The sequence below is a fragment of the Nyctereutes procyonoides genome, unplaced genomic scaffold (assembly GCF_905146905.1).
Source record: "Nyctereutes procyonoides isolate TBG_1078 unplaced genomic scaffold, NYPRO_anot_genome, whole genome shotgun sequence".
In the NCBI taxonomy this organism is placed as follows: domain Eukaryota; kingdom Metazoa; phylum Chordata; class Mammalia; order Carnivora; family Canidae; genus Nyctereutes; species Nyctereutes procyonoides.
The window spans coordinates 72,089,077-72,110,250 of NW_026575052.1; the positions used below are offsets into that span (position 1 = coordinate 72,089,077).

Consider the following 21,174-nt stretch of genomic DNA (forward strand, 5'->3'; position numbering starts at 1 on the left):
ATCATAAGATTGAGCCCTGCATCAGGCTCCATGCTCAGCACAGAGTCTGCTTGGGTTTCTTTCCCTCCTCTCCTTCTGCCTACCCCTGGCTCACTCACTGTCGTTAACATAAATAAATCTTTAAAAAAAGATTTTTTAAAAAAAGAAGCTGTTGAATTAGTCACTGAACATTTGATTTCACCAAATCTATAATGGCAAAATATTTACCATTGCTGATTGGATGAAGTCAGTAACTGCAATAATACTGGCTATGGGAACCTTAATGAGGCCCCCAGCATGAAGCTTGAGGTAATCCACTGTGAGGCACCATTCATTCTTCCCAAGTTTAAGAGCGAGCCAAATTGAGCTGTTAAATGGCAAAGCAGTGGGGATAATCACCTCTTCTCTAAATATGTCTTGTATAGTAGGTTTCAATCATTAAGGCCATGTTTTAATATACATTGGACCATATTAACTATTTTAATGGGGGAGAAGGTCCATGGGGTTCCATTTTATCAAGATAATTTGTAGTGCCAACTATTTAATTTTATTACTCATCTAGTCAGAGAGTCCATGACCACTATGGGATATTTTAGGACGATGGATACTGTGACCATGAACAAAGTAGGCAAGAAGAGTAGTTCCTGTAGTTAAGGTGAGGCATACCTGTTTGTCCTCTCATCATGTTCAGTAGTTCTTCTAATATTATTGTTTAAACTTAGCGGTATCCCCAGTATAACTATAATTTGAGCCCCTATATTAAAGCCAAACTTTGGCAATTGGTATATTTTAGCAGATTTTAAATTAATTCAGAACCAGTATTATAGAGGCACAAAAGCCAGTATATGCCCTTTTGTCTTTATGTTGTGTGAATTGTTTTAGTAAATTTCAGGTTACCAACTGGCCCTAATTTGTGAACTTTTAGTTTTTGTTTCCTCCTTATTGTGGACTGAATTATGCTTCCCCATCCTCACACATTGAAACTCTAACCCCAATGTGACTATTCGGAAATAGGGCCTTTATGGAGGTAATTAAGGCTAAATGAGGTCATAAGAGTAGAGCTGGAATCTGATAGAACTGGTGTCTTTATAAGAAGAGGAAGAGAAAAAAAAAAAAAGAAGAGGAAGAGAGACCAAGGATCTCTCTCTTTTCCTCCCACATACAGAGGAAGGGCCATGTGAAGATACAGTTAGAGGAAGACCATCTACAAGCCAGGAAGAGAGCCCTCACCAGAAACAACTCTTATGGCATCTTTTTTTTTTTTAATTTATTTATGATAGTCACACACACAGAGAGAGAGAGAGGCAGAGACATAAGCAGAGGGAGAAGCAGGCTCCATGCACCGGGAGCCCGACGTGGGATTCGATCCCGGGTCTCCAGGATCGCGCCCTGGGCCAAAGGCAGGCGCCAAACCGCTGCGCCACCCAGGGATCCCCTCTTATGGCATCTTAATCTTGGACTTCTAACTCTGGAACTATGGGAAAATAGATTTCTATTGTCTGAGCCTCTCCACCTATGGTGCTTTATTATAGCCACCCTAACAGACCAATGGACTCCCCCTGTATCTAGGTTTCTTTTTTTCCTGCTATTGGTGGTGGTTACTAGATATATTTCAAGAAGCTATTCTCTATATACTGCTTATATTTATAAATTTCCTCCGTTAGAGAGACTCAAATCAGTATCTGAGTCTTCCTCGTGACAGTGGTTGAATTAATGCCTTGGCTCTCCACTGGTATTCATGGGTGATTTTCCCTATAACCCTAAGAATCAAGATCTTTCTGGGGTTAGAGAAATAGGCAGCAGAAGCTACAGAAGAATTTTGTAGGGTCCTACAGAGCCATGTGGCTTTAGAATAAATCTCAGTAATTCAACTCTTCAAATAATGCCTGCTGTTCTTCCACATACAAATGACCACCCAGTGGACCTATATATTGTAGAAGCTGCAAGTCTTTTCCCCAGGCCCTCCATGGAATAGGGGCTGACACCTGATTGAGACACGCAACCAGTCAGACACAGGATGAGTCTTTCCTGAATCTAGTGTTAGTCATGGTTTATGATGGAATCATAACACACAATTCAATATAAGACGCATAAGACAGGTTTGAGCTGGGACACATGACTCAAGGCAACCCAAAGGAGAACCCAATCCCATACTCCTCTCCCTATACACCAGTTATTGAAACTTCCACCTTAAATTGGTTCAGTCTATAACAGGCTTGGTAAAATTCAGCAAATGTAGCACCAAGCCACAGAGCCAGCTAACAAACTAAAGCAAGAGAACAAAGTCCCTTAGCCAGCAGTAGTAGTCCTCCTCTATCTGTCCTGCTTCCAATACCAGTTGTGTGGCTGCCTTGCAGGGACATGATGGACCTCCTCCACACCCAAAATCTGGTTCAGATACTTAAGACTGATGATGTCATGTACGCAAACACACACACACATGCACACACACAAGAGTATACAAAAATCGGCTTATTATATAATAAAGCTCTCTGAGGCAAACAGGGTAGACTTCCCATATTAGCCCAAAATTGCTTGAGAGAACAAGGTAGAGACTGACTTAGAGTTTTTCATTGTGCTTGAGAGTGGGGCTGAGGGTTCTTGGGCACAGGGAGGGGTTTGCAAGGTTTCAGTCTCCTGGACTTTCTCAACAGCTTTCCCAGATATAGGGTACGAGGGGAAGAGGGAAGAGTGAGACTTCAAAGCTACCACCAAATATCATAAAATGGAGTCAGCTCTTCGTTACATTACTAAATTACCATGAATGGATTATTCTAGTACATACTATTTAGGTTAGAATTTGAATATAATGTGTGTTTCACCATTTTAAATAAGACTTAACAAATTTTTTCATATAAAATTATATTCTTGGTAAATAGATCACCTTGACCACATTTGTTTATCATTAGTCCTTTCTAAATCCCCACAAAATGAGAATAAAGTAATAAAACAGGCATAAATAAACCCTGGAACAAAGAATAGAGGAGACAATAATAGCTGTCAGGGAATGTTAATGAAATTTTATTAGATGGGGAGCAGTAGATAATTACCAGCATGTTAGGCCTTATCTTTCACCACTCTGTCCTTGCAGGGACCTGTCTCATGTGACAGAAGCCCAGAAGAGTTCAGGAATTAAAGGTGTTGGGTAAGATAAAGGACTGAGATAAAAGACTATGCAAGGAGTAGTTTGACACCTTCCTCCAGATCTTTTCCCTATCCTGAATTTGTTATTTAACAGTGTTCTAAGGAAAGGAATAAAAATGGGCAGAAAGCTTTATTGAAAAATAGCCTGAGGAGCACCAATCCAAGAATTCAATTATGCAAACCTTCAGTAACTACTCCCTCAGCCTTTCTCAAGCAGGATTTAAGGAGAGAATTATGTCCTACTGCCCTATGCATCTATTGTGTGTAATGAACTAACTTTTCTCCTGTGCTAGTTAGGTACCATCCTTGGGAGAATTTAAAAAATGTCATTTGAATAGTTTTCTGTACCTTATGGTTCAGACAAAGAACACCAGTTAAGGAAGAGTACTCCCAAATGCTAAATCAAAAATATTATTGCTTTCCTAGGAAAATCACAGAGATTAATACTTTGATTAGAGATTTAAGAAAGTCTTATCACATCCCCATATTACTCCATATCACAAATTTTTTAAAAGATTTTATTTGTTTATTCATGAGAGATACAGAGAGAGAGAGGCAGAGACACAGGCAGAGGGAGAAGCAGGCTCCATGAAGGGAAGCCCGACATGGGACTTGATCTCTGGTCTCCAGAATCACACCCCAGGCTAAAGGTGGCGCTAAACCGCTGAGCCACCAGGATTGCCCTCCATATCACAAATCTAATTAGAAATTGATGCCAGGGGTGCCTGGGTGACTCAGTCAGGTAAACATCCAACTCTTTGTTTCGGCTCAGCTCATGATCTTGGGCCATGGTGTTGAGCCTCACATCTACCTCCATGCTCTGTTCAGACTCTGCTTGAAATTTTTTCTCTCTCCTTCTGCCCACCCCCCTGCTTGAGTATGTGTGCACTTTCTCTCTCTCTAAAATAGGTAGGTAAGTAAATAGACTCTTTAAAAAAAAGAAAAAGAAATTGATGCCAGTCCCAACTATGGTTCTGGATGTGGTCATCTTGGGCCAGCTTTGTCCCTCCATTTGATTTCACTATTACCTCATAAGGACACCAGCTCTTTGGAAGACTTCTCTTCCAGGTTTTAGCTATCAACATTGTTAATAACACTGCACTAGCTCTTTAGTCCTCCTCCACCCTTTGTAAATAAACTCTCAACAAACAAAATAAAGTACACAATCAACTTAAGGGGAAAAAAATCCTTCTAGAAATCAATCCCATTTAACAATTGCATCAAAAGAATAAAATTCCTAGGAATAAATTTAGCCAAGAAAGTAAAAGTGAAGTGAAAGATTGAAAACTTTAAAACATTCATGAAAAAAAAAACTGAAGACAACACAAATAAATGGAAAGATACTCTGTGCTCATGGATTAGAAGAATTAATATTGCTAAAATGACCATACTACACAAAGCAATCTACAAATTCACTGCAATCCCCATCAAAATTTCAGTGCCATTTTTCAGGGAACTAGAACAAACAATTTTAAAATTGCATGAAACTACAAAGACCCTGAAGGGCCAAAGCAGTCTTGAGAAAGAACAATGCTAAAGGCTTCATCTTCCTGGTTTCAAACTGTATTACAAAGCTAGAATAATGCAGTATTGGTATTGGCATAAAAACAGACACACAAATAAAGGGCCCTGAAATAAGCCTACACATATATGGTCAATTAATTTATGAGAGAGAAGCCACTGGGGAAAGGATTGACCCTTCAATAAATGTTGGGAAAACTGGACAGCCATATGCAAAACAATGAATCTGGGCCACTATCTTATACCACTTACACTTAAAAATTAAAATGGATTAAAGACTTGAACTTAGAGTTCCACAGTGGAATAGAGAGGACCCCAGAGAGCCCTGAGCAACCCCACCAATTCCAGTGGCCCAGTTCCCATCACACCCAGGAGGAGCCACAGCTGGCCCCAGTCACCGTCACCACATCCACAAGCAGCCATCCGCCACCCCTACCCTCAGCACTGCAGACACCAAGTCCTACCCCACCAGCAGTGGCATAGCTGGCACCTGCCAGTGGGGACAACAAGATATCTCAAGGAAGGTTGTGGGAACAGTAAAATGGTTCAATGTAAGAAATGGATATGGTTTCATCAACAAGAATGACACCAAGGAAGAAGTATTTGTGTACCAGTCTACCATAAAGAAGAATAACCCCAGGAAGTACCTTCACAGTGTACAAGATGAAGAGACTATGGAGTCTGATGTTGAGTGAAAAAAGGTTTGGGAGGCAGTAAATGTGAGAGGCCCTGATGGAGCTCCAGTGTAAAGCAGTAAATATGAAGCAGACCATAACCATTATAGATGCTACCCACATCACAGGGGTCTTCCACACAATTCCCAGCAGAATTACCAGAATAATAAGAGTAGGGAAAAGAGGGGTGGATAGATCAGAGTGTGCCCCTGAAGGCCAGGCCCAACAGTGCTGCCTTTCCACAGGCAAGGGTTCCCACCTTACTACATCCCAAACCCACATGGGTGTGGACCACATGTGGACCAGTCTTCCAACCCTTCTGTGCAGGGAGAGGTGATGGAAGATACTGACAAACAGGGTGCAGGAGAACAAGGTAGATAAGTGAGACAGAATATGCATTAGGGTCACACACCACAATTCTGCAGCAGTCCTCCTTGCCAAAGACAGCCTAGAGAGAAGGGCAAAGAAGGAAATAAGGAAAATCAAAGCAATGAGGCTGAAGGTCAGCAGCCACCCCAATATGGGTACGTCCACAACTTCAGTACCATCACAGACTCCCAGCAAACCCTAAATCACAAGATGGCAAAGAGACAAAAGCAGCCAGTCCACTGGCTGAGAATTTATCCACTCCTTAGGCTAAGCAAGGCAGGGCTGAGTAAGTGTCAGCTTACCATCTCTACCATCATCGAGTTTGGTCCAACAAGAAGAAATGAATATGGAATTCCAGCAATAAGAAATGAACAAACGTTCGGAGCTGAAGACTTTTAAGTGCTTGCTTTTTGCCCATTGATCAGATAAATAGAACTATCTGCATTATCTATGCAGCATGGGGTTTTTTATTTTTTAAATCTTGTTACTATTTTTATCTAAGGATGTCTCTTTCTGGTAATGACAGACATGGTCTTTATAAAAAGGAAAAAAAAACTGGTTTTTCTCAATTACCATTAAAGGTTTTTAAATTGTTTCATATTTGGTCTAGTTGAGATTTAAGAACCTCAGTTTTAATTTGTAATAAAAATTTACAACTTGGGATGCCTGGTAGCTCAGTAGTTGAGCATCTGCCTTCGGCTCAGGGTGTAATACCAGGTATGGGGATCAAGTCCCACATTGGGCTCCCTGTGAGGAGCCTGCTTCTCCCTCTGTCTATGTCTCTACCTCTCTCTGTGGGTCTCTCATGAATAAATAAATAAATCTTAAAAAGAAAAGTTTATAACTCGATTTTTTTTTAAGATTTTCTTTATTTGAGAGAGAGGCAGCATGAGCTATGGGAAGGATAGAGGGAGAGAGAGAAGTAGACTCTCCACTGAGTAGGGAGCCTGATGCAGGACTCAACCCCAGGACCCTGGGATCATGACCTGAGCCAACGACAGATGTTTAACTGACTGAGCTACCCAGGCACCCCACAACTTGATTTTAAAAAAGTGAACAAGTGGCAAGCACCAGTTAATAAAGGTCTTAGATAATTTAAAAAGAAAAAAACTCCTAGATGAAAAAAAGATGGTAATATTCTTAACAGAGGTCTTAGCAATGACTTTCTTGATCTGACATCAAAAGTAAAGGCAACAAAAGTAAAAATAAACAAGTGGAACTGTATCAAACTAAAAGAGTTCTGCAAAGCAAAGGAAACCATCAACAAAATGAAAAGGCAGTGCACTGAATGGGAAAAAATATTTGCAAATCCTATATCTGATAAGGGGTTACTATAAAGAACTTAGTACAACTCAATAGCAGAAAAACAATTTGATTAAAAAATGGACAGAGGATGTAAATAGATATTTTTCCAGAGAAGACATATAAATGGCCAACAGATACATGAAAAGATGCTCAAGATTACTAATCATCAGGGAAATGCAAGTCAAAACCATAATGAGATATCACCTCATATTTGTTAGAATGGCTAGCATCAAAAGAAAAAAAAGAACAAATGTTGGCAAGAATGTGAAGGAAAGGGAACCCCTGTGCACACTGTTGGTGGGAAGGTAGATTGGTGCAGCCACTATGGAAGACACTATGGAAGATTCCTCAAGAAATTAAAAATAGAACTACCATATGATCTAGCAATTCCGTTTCTGAGAACTTACTGAAGGAAGCTGGAAATACTAAACTCAGAAAGATATGTGCACCTCTATTTTCCCTGCAGCATTATTTACAGTAGCCAAGATACCGAAACAATTTAAGAGTCCATTGACAGATGAATGGATATAGAAAATACACTCTGTGTGTGTGTGTATACATAACTATGCAACCATAAAAAAAGAAGGAATTCTTGCCATTTTGACAACAAGGATGGACCTTGAGGGCATTATGCTAAGTGAAATAAGTCAGTAGGGCAAATACCATATGATCTCATTTGTATTAGAATCCAAAACCAAATGAAAAACCATGCTCCTAGATACAAAGAACAGATTGGTAGTTGCCAGAGGGGGAGAGTGAGGGGTAGGTGAAATGGATGGAGTTCAAAAGGTACAAACTAGTTATGAAATAAGTCATGGGATGTAATTTACAGCATGACAACTATAGTTATTTCTGTATTGCATATTTAAAAATTGCTGAGAGTAAATCTTAAAAGTTCTCATCAGATACCACCTCATACCTGTCAGAATGGCTAAATTAACACAAAAAACAACAGGTGTTAGGATGTGGAGAAAGAGGAACCCTCTTGCACTGTTGATGAGAATGCAAACTGGTGCAGCTACTCTGAAAAATAGTATGGAGGTCCCTCAAAAAGTTAAAAATAGAACTACCCTATTATCCAGCAATTGCACTATTAGGTATTTACCCAAAGGATACAAAAATATTGATTCGAAGGGGTACATGGACCCCCAGTGTTTATAGCAGCATTGTCAACAATAAGCAAGCTATGGAGAGCCCAAATGTCCATAAGAAGATGTGATAGATGATAGATAGATAGATAGATAGATAGATAGATAGATAGATAGATAGATAGAGGCATATTATGTATATATTATGTATACTATATATATGTTATATATATTATATAATGGAATATTTCTCAGTCATCAAAAGAATGAAATCTTACTATTTGCAATGATGTGGATGGAGCTACAGTATATTATCCTAAGTGAAATAAGTCAGAGAAAGAGAAATACCAAATGATTTCAATCATACTTAGAATTTACAAAACAAAACAGATGAACATATGGGAAGAGAAAAGAAAAGAGGGGGACAAACCATAAGAGGCTCTTAAAGATAGAAAACAAAGGGGTGATGGAGGGAAGTGGGTGGGGGATGGGCTAGATGAAGGGTGATTACTAAGGAGGGCACTTGTTATGATGAGCACCGGGTGGTTTATGTAAGTGATGAATCACTGAATTCTGCTCCTGAAACCAATAGTGCACTGTTTGTTAACTAACAAAAAAATTTATTTAAATTCTAATCACAACAAAACAAAATTCTGTAACTGTTTATGGTGACTAGACTTATTGTGATCATTTCTTAATACAGTCGACTCTTGAACAACGTGGGGTTAAGAGGTGCCAATGCACTCTCCCCACACCTTGTGCTGAGTTGAAAACTGTATAACTTTGACTCCTCAAAAACTACTAATAGCCTACTGTTGCCCAGAAACCTAATAACATAACCAGTCGATTAACACATATTTTGTGTGGTATATATTATATATTCTTGCAATAAAGTAGGCTAGAGAACAAATATTACTAAAATCATAAGGAAAAGAAAATACATTTACAGTACTGTATTTATTTAAAAAGAAAAAAAATCTATGTGAGGAGGACCCATGCAGTTCAAATCCATGTTTTCAAGCAAGGGTCAACCATATATACAAATATCAAATCATTATGTTGTACATCTGATATAGGTACAATATATAATGTTGAATTATACCTCAATTAAAAAAAAAATCCCTCCAGGAACACCTGGGTGGCTCAGTTGGTTCAGTGTCCGACTCTTAGTTTCTGTTCAAGTCATAATCTCAGGGTCGGGTTCAAGCTCCACCCTCCGTGGGGAATCTGCTTGAGTTTCTCTCCCTCTGATCCTCCCCTACAGTGCTTATGCTCACTCTCTCTCTCTCTAATAAATAAATCTTTAAAAAAAAAAAATCCATCCAGTAGCTTTATGTGACATGCAAAATAAAGAAGCTAGAATCCTTGCAATGGCCTCTAAGTTCTTATGTGATTTCACCTTCTTACCTCTCCAGCCTCCTTTCCTCTCCCTGCCTTTCTTGCTTAGCTTTGCTGATGCCACTCTGGTCATCTCATTATTCCTCAAACATCCTAGACATGATCCCCACCTCAAGCCCTTTATAACTTACTGTTTCCTATCCCAGAGTAATCTTACTGTGTTATTATTATTATTTTATTTATTTGAGATAAAGAGAGACCATGAGCAGGGAGCAAAGGAAGAGGGAGCAGACTCCCCACTGAGCAGGGAGCCCGATGCAGGGCTTGATCCCAGGACCCTGGGATCATGACTTGAGCTTAAAGGCAGACATTTAACTGAGCCACCCAGATGCCCACTGTATTATCTTTTACTATGTATCAAATCACCACAACACTTAGTGGCATGAAATATTTTTAAAGCAATGGATCAAACATCCTTGTGTCCATTTCTTCAGAGGGATTTATTTATTGTTGCTCCCAAAGAAGCAGTAAAAAGGAATTTGAACTATATGCATTATCTTAAGCAAAGTTTCTCAAACTCTGTAGTAAAGAACCAGGTTTAAAATATTTTTATTTTTGGGATCCCTGGGTGGCACAGCAGTTTGGCGCCTGCCTTTGGCCCAGGGCGCGATCCTGGAGACCCGGGATCGAATCCCATATCGGGCTCCCGGTGCATGGAGCCTGCTTCTCCCTCTGCCTGTGTCTCTGCCTCTCTCTCTCTCTCTCTCTCTCTCTCTCTCTCATAAATAAATAAATTAAAAAATTAAAAATAAAATAAAATAAAATATTTTTATTTTTTAAGGCAGGGGTAGAAAATATGCAATTTGGAGGAGGGTGGTAGGGAGAGGGAGAAAAGTCTCAAGGAGACTCCCCACTAAGGGCTGAGCTCAATGTGGGGCTCGATCTCATGACCCATGAGATCATTATGATGTGAGCCAAAATCAAGAGTCAGTCATTCAATCCAATGAGCCACCCAGGCACCTCAGTTTAGAATATTTTTATTTCCATCTGTTGCTGACCAATCTGTAGTCCTGTTGTGCTTAATAAGAATGCAACTCACACTTAATGTGACCCACCATAGTAGTTTAACATCTCATTTGTTTATATTCTTTTTAAAAGAAGAGTTTAAGGGCACCTAGGTGGCTCAGTCAGTTAAGCATCTACCTTAGCCTCAGGTCATGATCCTAGGGTACTGGGATCAAGCCCCACATTGAGCTCTGCTCAGCAGAGAGCCTGCTTCTCCCTCTTCCTCTGCCTACTGTTCTGTCTACTTATGCGTGTGTGCTCTTTCAATCTCTCTCTCTCATAAATAAATAAAATATTTTTTTAAATAGAAATAAATAAGAGTTTACTGCTTACATAGTTGTTGTGGCAGTTTTAATTTGCTGTTTCTAACCCTTTAAGTTTCTGGACTTACTTTGTCCCAGATGGGTAACAAACTATTGGCCAGTTGGCACCAGCCCATGGACCATACCTTAGGGTCACTGGTCCAGAGAAGATTTCTCTTTGGGAAGGTAGCTAACTCATAGATGGAGGAGATCTTTCTGGGCACACATGAAATGATTGCTGCTGAAGGGTCACAACCTTAGAACAACAGTTTGGGATCAGTTAAAAGCTTTTCTCTAAACTTTCTTTTACTCTTAAGAGTAAAAGGAAAAATGATTTGTTTTTAATTTTGTTGTTTGGTTGTTTTTACATACAGTTTGTCCACAAATATAATCAAGGGCACTTAATTGCTCAGTTTTTAAATTGGAAAGGAAAACTGTAGAGATGAAAGTCAAATATACATTCTGAAACACAAAGTCATTATAGAACATGGATTTGGAAAGTAGCTGATTATTAGCTATACCATCCACGTTATTAAGTATACATTATTAGATATATCTCATATATCTAATATTTTAACTGGGTGATGCTATTTGCAAGGACATTATGTCTTAGGTAAAATTTCTGAGAATTTCTGAGTTAAGCTGAATCTACTAAAAATTGTTGAATCCAAAATTGTAACTTTTGTAATTATATAAAATAATGGTCACTTCAGTAGAAATATTCATTAGGGAGTTTCAATAACTATTTAATACAAATGGATCTTTTGTCCTTCAAGTAAGAAAATACAATAAACACATATAAAATTTCTTCTAATTTGGTAAGTTTTCAGTACCAAATAAATTGCATGATACTTAGGAATTAACATTTTATGGTCTACAGCTGTGAGGAGTAAGGTATGTATATATTACTGAAAAAAGAGTGTGCTTTCCCATGCAGCCTCCAACTCCTATCCCCCAAGAATAGTAAGGATTTTCAAAGGCATCAAATCTTTGAACATATGTGGTTTTATGACAAAAATCTATCCCAAAGGGATACTATTTGGGAATACAATTTAAATTTTTATATCAGCTCTTACTTTAGTAGATATATTTTGAGGTCGTTACATAAAAATATTGAATAATTTGAAAACTTACTTTTTATTTTTTATTCAGTATGGAGATTTATTCCCAGAGCGGGGCTTTTCTGATGCAAAATTGGAATGCTTGTATAGTCACAACAGCTGTCCCCACACCATGTGGTGTCTTCCATTACTTTACTGTAGAGATGGATTTTTGGCCCAGTGTCTCAGTAATATTGGACACACATGGTTTTAAGTGGCAAAGCAGTATGCTTATGCATTCATTTGACTTTCACAGCTACAGTTGGCTCTAGATTAGAACAAGGAGAATACATTCACACCATGGCCACCCTCATGGCTGCTGTAGTAGCTGGATCACAGTAGGCTCTGTTGCTTCTAAAGACACAACTAACTATTGCTGAGGAATTACACATTCACCAAAGTGCCTTACAGCTGTAGGAGAGAGAATAATGAATTGCTAAAAGGATTCTTTCAAAGATTTAGATTATGGGCCTAGTTATTATTGATCCAGGTTTTTTTAATATTAATAATGAAAATCACAGCCATGAAATAACTATGAAGCTAAAAGACTGTCATAGCAATAGATGATTTTTCAGAATATCAGTCCAATACTTAAAATTTTTCCTTCCCAGAAAAAGGTGGCAACTTACTTTAAGACTCATTAACAAAGAATTACAATCTGATCGGTCTTTAATGCCCATTATTCATAAATGCAGCATATTTGGAAAGCCAATCTATTAAAAATAGGAATTGCTTTAAAGAATTAGTTTACTTATGTGAAACAATGGCTTATATTATTGATGTTTTAGACAACTGTTTGCTAAAAATGTATTATTAATACAGAAATAAGATGATTTGATTTAATGTGAAATTGCATTGTTATATTATATAGTGTGAATATTATATCTCTGTGCAGTGTCAACCTAATACTTCTCATGATATGACTTTTACTATCAATTTAAATTCTTAATAACTCTCACATTTCTGAAGCCAACTGGTATGGTTATTAAAGTTTCAGCTTTTTAAAAATAAAGTATTTCCTTGGAAATCCACTTTATCCCTCTAATGTCTGAATAATTTTTCCCCAAATAAAGTTAAAACAAACAAGCAAAAAGAAAAAACTTTTCAGTGTAAATTTTCAAATTATCTAATATGGAGCATTAGATTTCCAATATTCATTAAATATCAAAGAAATTCTGACCATACCCTATGTAGACTACCTTATTATAGAAGTGAATTTATGCATGTATCGTAGGGGTTGTACTGATGAATATGTTTGAGGCTTTCAGCTTTTAGTGGATACAAAATAGAATGATTGATAAAATCCTCCCAACTATTGGCTATTATTTACTGACTCTTAAGTGGCAGGTTGTATTTATGCCAATTTATCTGCTTCAGGGAACATTCTTGATAGCAGAACAAAGTGAATAAAAGTAGTTTGCTTTGCAAATGAATGCAAATGGGAGAGCCTTTCGGAAAGCCCTTTAACAGGGGCAGTGCACTTTGATTATGAGTGAAGCTGCCATTTGGACATGGTGAAAAGAGCACGCTTGAACCATTGATTGGGGAAGACAGTAAAAAGTCAGGAAGGGCCCCGTTAAGCTTGCAGTGAGGCAGGCGGATGTCAGTGTGGTTAGAGCACAGTGGGAGAATGACAGGGAGGATTAGTGTCAGGGAGCAGCTTTGCTGTAGCTGTGGAGATAGTCCCTAGGGTCACTCACCTCTGACTGTTGTTCTGTGCTGATGGTTCTGTAATGCAAACGGCCTGATGTATGCCTGTTCATTATCGGAAATGGTGATTAGAAAAGGTATTTGTCTCAAAGGTTTCCTTTTTTCTTTTTTTTCTTTCTTTTTAATTAAAGAAAATAAGGTGGGCTTCCTCCATTTCTCTGCTGACTCCTAGAGTATTGTTTAATACCAGAGGGGTTGGTGCCTCTGGTAGGGAATAGTTTAGTACTAAAATCTAATGTAAAATTATTGTAACATGGTTACTTGTTATTAAGTAATAGCTTCTTTTCCTCTGCTCAGCTTTGGGTTTGACCAAGTAGCAGTGCTGAATAAAATGCAGAGAATATGCTTGCTGTTAGAATTTTTGTGTTTGCAAAAAATTTTATAATCTTTAAGGTATTTTTTTAATTCAATTTAACAACCTCTTAGAGGCAATTTACCTTCTCAAAAATGAAGTGTTTCTTTGCATGGACTTGATGGTTTAAGTCTTGGCTGTAAACATTTCTAGTTTTATTTCTGTTCCAAGTTTTATAAAATGCTAACGTTTGATAAGTTAAACTTTTTGAAAGTACATGAGTTTTAGAATTAAATATTACATAGAATGAACAAAAAGCATCTCTTTGTTTCAGTTCTGATTCTAAATCAGTACATGTACTTGTTCACATTTTCATTTTTACTTGTAAGGTGTTTTGTTTTCTTTAAAGTATAATTTTTCTTAAAACTTTAAGACCTTTTATAACAGCCTTATAGGAAACATCTGTGAGAGCATGGTGGCACACAATGCATTTCATAGGCTTTGAGAGTGGTGCCTCACTTTAATGCAAAACTGAATTTTTTTTTTAATGTCTTAAAAAGTCTGGCTTCACAATATTTCTGCTTTCTTATTTGGTACACACAGGAAAATTTAAAAGGCTTGCTGGAGCTTTGCATTCGGAGTTAAATATGCAGATCAAAGCTTTATCTAAACTACTGGATTCATGCTCATAGTATTTTTTGCTAGAAAGCAAATTGCCAATAGTTTGTTTCACAAGCTTATTAAATGTTTTAGCAAACATTCTCTGAATTATCTTTTTCTATAATGTTTTGCAGGCACCTGAATGGACAGAAGAGGACCTCAGCCAGCTGACAAGAAGTATGGTTAAGTTCCCAGGAGGGACCCCAGGTCGATGGGAAAAGATTGCCCACGAATTGGGTCGATCGGTGACAGATGTGAGTTCACTCAGATTTGCATTGTATGGAGAGTGACAAACCAGAACAAGCCAACTATGTAGAAGACAGACATAGATGCATCCAACATTCTCTTTGGAGAAAGGCTACAATCCTTTTAGGACCTGGAAGTGAACCATTAACGAAATAAGCAAGAAGCAGATGTCAGCCAGTCCCCTGGTCCACAATTAACAGCTGTGTGAGGAATTCTAGTGTTTAGAGACTTAAGCTACAGTAACCTAATCACAGAAAACAATGCTGGTTTTTGTGTTTAAAGTGACCCCTTTAGCTGTGGAAAAAATAGTTCTCAGACTGATCAGAATTAGAGAAGTTATATTTCAGCTGGAGCTCTTTAACGTTGAAGTACAGATTGCTCTAGGTACTTAATCAGGTAGCTTGGATTAATTAAATCAGCAATATTCTTATATATGCCTTTTTATCTCAAAGATAGTACCTACCGTCCATTTTGACCAGTTGTTTGACCAAAAAAAATTATATACATGAACGAATATATAATCTATATGTGTGCGTGAATGAATATATATATGAGTGACTGGCTGTATCCAACTTTTAAAAGACTAAATATTTACCTGGAAAGTTTTTGATTTGACACTTTATTCAGGAAATTTAGGGCAGAGAACTTTATAAAAGCACCAACCACAGTATCTGACATGTTCTAAATAGTAAATGTTCACTTAAAATCCAGAGAAATAGGGATCCCTGGGTGGCGCAGCGGTTTGGCGCCTGCCTTTGGCCCAGGGCACGATCCTGGAGACCTGGGATCGAATCCCACGTCGGGCTCCCGGTGCATGGAGCCTGCTTCTCCCTCTACCTGTGTCTCTACCTCTCTCTCCCTCTCTCTGTGACTATCATAAATAAATAAAAATTAAAAAAAAAAATCCAGAGAAATATATTTTAATCAATATGAGCCTCCACTTCAAAAATGGTAGTAAATATTCTTTACTAAATGAATCAGTTATTTACTGAATTTAATTTAAATAAATCCTATAAACCTATAATATTTCAGAGGTTACTGAAAGCAAAGATTCAAATGTCCAATTCTTTAAGTATGCCCTTGAGCTCGTTTTGATAATGAACAATTTTAAAACATTGCCAAATGATTAACACAGCCCCCCCCCAAAAAAAATCCAGGTTTTTACCTAAATGGTATAAATTTTTCATAGTAAACTTCCATTTTTTATTTTATAAACAAACATACAAAATATTGCTGTCAATTTTTTTCTTTTTTTGTTTTTGGATAAGAATTGCCTTGAGAATTTTAAATTATAGTAATGAATGTTTTTACTACCATATAGGTCTTTTAAAAATCACATTTAAAAGACTATTATTTGAATTTTTATATGATGTTTTGCATTATTTTGGCTTCAGAGTTAAAGTCTCATCATGTGAAAAAATAGCTTTTGTATCTTGTAATTTTTCTTTTCCTTTTTTATGAAGAGACCCATTATCTTAGGTGACTGGAGAAGAACCATAAGAATGCCTTTTCTTCTGCTAAGAATGTTACTGGGATGTGCATTTTATTACCTTGTTTTTAGGTTGTTCATAAAAGATAAATTAATGCCTTATCAGTAAATGTCTGACCACAATAAAGACATTCCATGGTTATTGATGTTTTAAGTACTGTGACCCTCTAATTATACAACTACTGTTACTATATGATTAACAAAAATTACTGAAATAATTTTTAGAAAGTTATCAAGCTGGTGTAAAAGAGCCTTAAAAGTTTTAGTTTTAATGGGAAAGAATAGTTCATTAATTTAGTGTCGCCTTTCAAAGCAGCACTGCCTTTAACTTTTTAAATAATATTTCTGTGAGACCTCATAGTTAATAATATCAAAGACAGAAAATTGAATAGAGCAATATTTTAAATTGTCATTAACTGGTTAAATTTTTACCTATATTTTTAAAAGGAGAGATGAAAGTTTATATGCTAAGAGTATACATGCAGCAGAGCCTTGAGAATGGCTACCTAGTTCATATCATAGATCTAGAAAACCTATACATTATATAGTAGTCTTAGTTCTGTCTTTGTATAAGCAAAGACATCTTTGCAAACTTTTGCAAATTCATCCCGTATGTTTCAGTTGTTTTTCTTCTAGATTTACCCAAGGGAGACTGACTCCATGTCTGCAATAGATATTTTTTCCTTTTACATGGAAATAGCAAACATGACTTCTTGAGATTTTTTTTCCTCCAAATATTCTATTTTCATAATACAAAAGTACCTTGAAAATAAATATTTAGAAACCCTAAACTTTTTTTGGCACCAAAAAAATGCTACTGTAACTTTTTTTCTATATACAGCAGGCACACTGTGTTTTTATTCTGCGAGCATCGTCTCCATAGCTAGACTCTACATTTCATTTCAGTAACCCCAGACAGAGGCGCATACACACACAAATCACTCTCTAAAAGAGAGCAGGTGTCTGAAGACTCAGATAACTTGTTTTAGTGAACACGCAGTGAATTACATTGAGGCAGCTAAAGTGAGTTCAGCTAATATAGTTCCTGTTAAGTGAAAGTTGACCTCACTTTAGATCATTTATACCTTTTGGCATTAATTAGATTTGTTTTCATTAAGTATTTAATTATGGTGAAAAAAATAAGTTCAGCTTGCTGTCATCAGAACCTCTGCTTACTGACCTGATCACCTGTACCAATTCTCCATGGTCTGCACATCTGTTCCTTGAGCCGTTTTTTGTTTTTTTGTTTTGCTAACTTTCTAACTTCAGGTTTAGTTCTCTTTCCTTCAAGAAACAATTGACCTTTTGTGGGGAACAATAAGAGTATACTCGTGGTGGGATCTATATGTCCTTTATTTGGGTTGACACATTACAATGAAAGACCCATTTTATTACTCATTTTAAAAAGGAGTTTTTGGTGTATTAATTGCCACAATCAACAAGTTGCTAAATTCTACTCTGGATAAATATAAGCAATGTGATTCCCATTGTAAAAAATTCAAAGTATATTTTAACTCAGATATATCAAAACTATAAGACCTACTTTATTATAGAATAAGTATTTTAAATGTTAATATATGCCTTTCAGCAAATAATTTTGGTAACCACAAAGGACACTCAAATTGTAAAAACAACAAAGGAAACAAAAACTGGCACATAAAACCAACTTTAATGTGATTATTAACTGCAGGTTTTCTCAATTAAGGTCAGGGAGCCTCAGATTTCTTTCTTCTGAAGTAATACTCTCTTGCCTGAAAGGATGTAAACTGATGCTGCTTCTCTCCTGGTCACTAATCTCTTGCATTCTGGTTGTGATAACAGACTGATTGGAGATTTTCTGCCTGCTTGGAAAAGGCCCAGGTAGGCAGCAAAACAAGACAGGTGAATAGATTTAAACAGACTTTTATAATTAGCTTAGTGCCACAGTGAGATGTGGAGGTGTGTAGTTAGATAAGCGTCCTCATGTGCAAGTGAAAAAGAGGAGGGAAAATCATAAAATTCCCAATTGTGTTTTATGTAGCTACAGCTAGAGAGGAGATACTCTTGGAGGAATTTATATGTTATGGTAGTCGTTTCAAAAGGATTTTATTCAATAGAAGATAAACTTTATGGTTTATCAGTGAATTAAATATATAGTAATTATTTTGGCCAGTATATTACTGCTATTATTTTTAGAGTTAGACTAGACCTATGTGAGTTGTAAAGATGACAAGGACTGTCTCGCTGTCCTCTTAACCAGGCTTCCTGCTAAAGCACTTCTCTTGGTCTGAGCCTGACTCATACTCTCCCTCTCTCCTCCCTCACTTCTCCTCCTCTCCTCCCTCACTTCCTCAATCTCAAGACCTTTTAAGATATTTAAATTTTAGAAAGGAATAGGTCTTTAATCTCATCCTTCTTGTTAGATGAGTCACTGGCTAATCTAATAACCAATTTTCAAACTAATATTAATAGGTGATAAAGATGTGTTACCAAAGTCTCAATCTCTCTGTCTCTCTTTTTTTTTTTCTCTCTCTCTCTCTCATATACACACACACACACACTTACTTGTATTTGAATAGGAGGCTTTAGGTTCTTACCCTGAGTATACATATGAATGATTGAGCTAAAAATTTCAGGCAACTTGACTGCTTGTTTAAAGAAAAGAGAAGACAGTAATATTAGGATCTTTTGGTGTCCATCAGAGAAAATTGCATAATTGTTTAATCTGTCTACTGATTTGGTTAGAGTTTTGCTATAATATCACTTCTGAGGCAAAAGTTTATAGACCTGCCTTCCATGTCACCATTTTTCTCTCAAAATTGAGCAATATCACACATGCAGCAGGATGATAAACTATATATTTCCTATATAAGAATAACATTGTGGGGGGATCCCTGGGTGGCTCAGTGGTTTAAGCCTGCCTTCGGCCCAGAGCGTGATCCTGGAGTCCCGGGATCGAGTCCCGCATCAGGCTCCCTGCATGGAGCCTGTCTCTCTCTCTGTCTCTGTATCTTTTGTGAATAAATAAATAAAATCTTTAAAAAAAAAAAAAAGAATAACATTGCAAAAGTCAGATCAAACCAACATTTTTAACTGTTTTAATTGATAATATTATTCCATCATTCATTTTTGTAGTATATTTTTCAAAACCTGTAAATATTCATTGTTTTACTTGATCTTCACAACAGCATGGGTGAGACAGATAGGCAGCATTATTTATCCCCATTTTACAGTTGAGTACACTGCTACTGAGATGTTTGTTCAAAGTGACACAACTACCAGTAAAGTTGGGACAACACCAGGTATTTTGGTACCTCATCTAATATGTTCCTATTCCTACTTAACGCTGTTTTATTGCTGTGTGTATGAAAAACATTTTAAAAGTGTCTAGACACTTTTTATCATTAGACCTTTTTTGTTAAAACTATGTTCATAGAAAAAAATAAACTTTTAAAAATACATTCAAGTAAAAAATTTTTCTCATCAGCCATAATAAAAAATTACTTGTATAAACATTTTGTCATATATCATCTAGACTTTAGTCCTTAAGCAAGAATATATATAATCTTAACAGTATCAATCAGTATCCTGTCCTTTTCACTTCACTATGAAACATGAGCTACTCTTCATGACAGTGAAATCCACTTCATTTTTCTAAACACAGAATACTTTTGGTGTCTTAATATAATTAAGGAGTGTCCTACTGATTATCATTTAAATTGCTTCCTGTTTTGCTATTTTACTGGATTTTCTAATTTTTTTTTTCCATCCACCTTTCCACTTATTTCTATGTTCTTAGCTTGTATTCCTAGAAGAACTGCTTGGTTCAAGAATATGGATGTTTCTAGAACTTTTGATGGCTCTAAAACTGGCCTCCAGAGAAGTCATAACAATATGCAATGCCATTGATAGTGTAAGGAGAGGTCATTCGTCATAATTCACAAACACTGAATATTATTTTTTGCTTTTCATCATTGCCTGTCAAATAAGTGAAAAGTGTTACAGCACTGATTTTTGTGACTTGCTTCCTTACATATTGATTTTCTATCAGAAGCTTGTGTTAATTCATTAGAATTTTAGGATAGAGTCTTATTGCCTGCAAATACTTTGCAATTTTCTTTATATCTTGTGTTCTTTTTTATTTATGTATTTTTAGTAATCTCTACACCCAGCATGGATTCAAACTCACAGCACTGAGATTAAGAGTCACATGCTGTATCGACTAAGCCAGCCAGGTGCCCCTTTATCTTATTTTCTTATTTGATTGTATTACCTGGCTCTTCCAGAGAGGTTATAATATTACAGTAATAGTGATTAGTGCAGACTTTTTACTCAACATTATAATAAGAAAACCTGATTTTTGGCCATTAATTTTAATATTAGACTTTGATACGAGAGATATGTTATTGTGCTAGAGAAATTTTTTTCAGATTTTCCAATTCTAATTCATTACTGTTGTGCTCAGGAATAGATACAAAATTTAACAATGATTTTTTTAAACATATATCAACATGATCATATAATTTTTCTCATATGACCTAATGAGGATAAATATATTATCAGGGCCTCTCCTTTGTTTTTGTTTTTGTTTTTTAAGATTTTATTTATTTATTCATGAGAGACAGAGAGAGAGAGAGAGAGAGAGGCAGAGACACAGGCAGAGGGAGAAGCAGGCTCCATGCAGGGAGCCCAACACGGGACTCGATCCCAGGTCTCCAGGATCAGGCCCTGGGCTGAAGGCAGGTGTTAAACCGCTGAGCCACCCGGGCTACCCAGGGCCTCTCCTTTGTTTTTCCAAGACAAACTTCACTTGGTCATATAATACTATTCCTTAATAAACAGCTGGATTTGTTAATAATTTAAGATTCTTGCATTTATATATAAATATATTGTCTATATTATAGAATCTTTGA

At 36.7% G+C, this 21,174-nt stretch overlaps 1 protein-coding gene and 1 pseudogene across 1 annotated transcript in view; both read left to right on the forward strand.

Annotated features, from left to right (window-relative positions):
• DNAJC1 (DnaJ heat shock protein family (Hsp40) member C1) overlaps positions 1–21,174 on the forward strand; it is a 202,906-nt gene that overhangs the window by 160,932 nt on the left and 20,800 nt on the right. Inside the window, exon 9 of the mRNA XM_055332364.1 lies at positions 14,682–14,801. Within this exon, the coding sequence (XP_055188339.1) occupies positions 14,682–14,801 (120 nt within the window). The remainder of the gene's footprint in view (positions 1–14,681; positions 14,802–21,174) is intronic.
• Positions 580–5,977, forward strand: LOC129513562 (Y-box-binding protein 1-like; annotated as a pseudogene).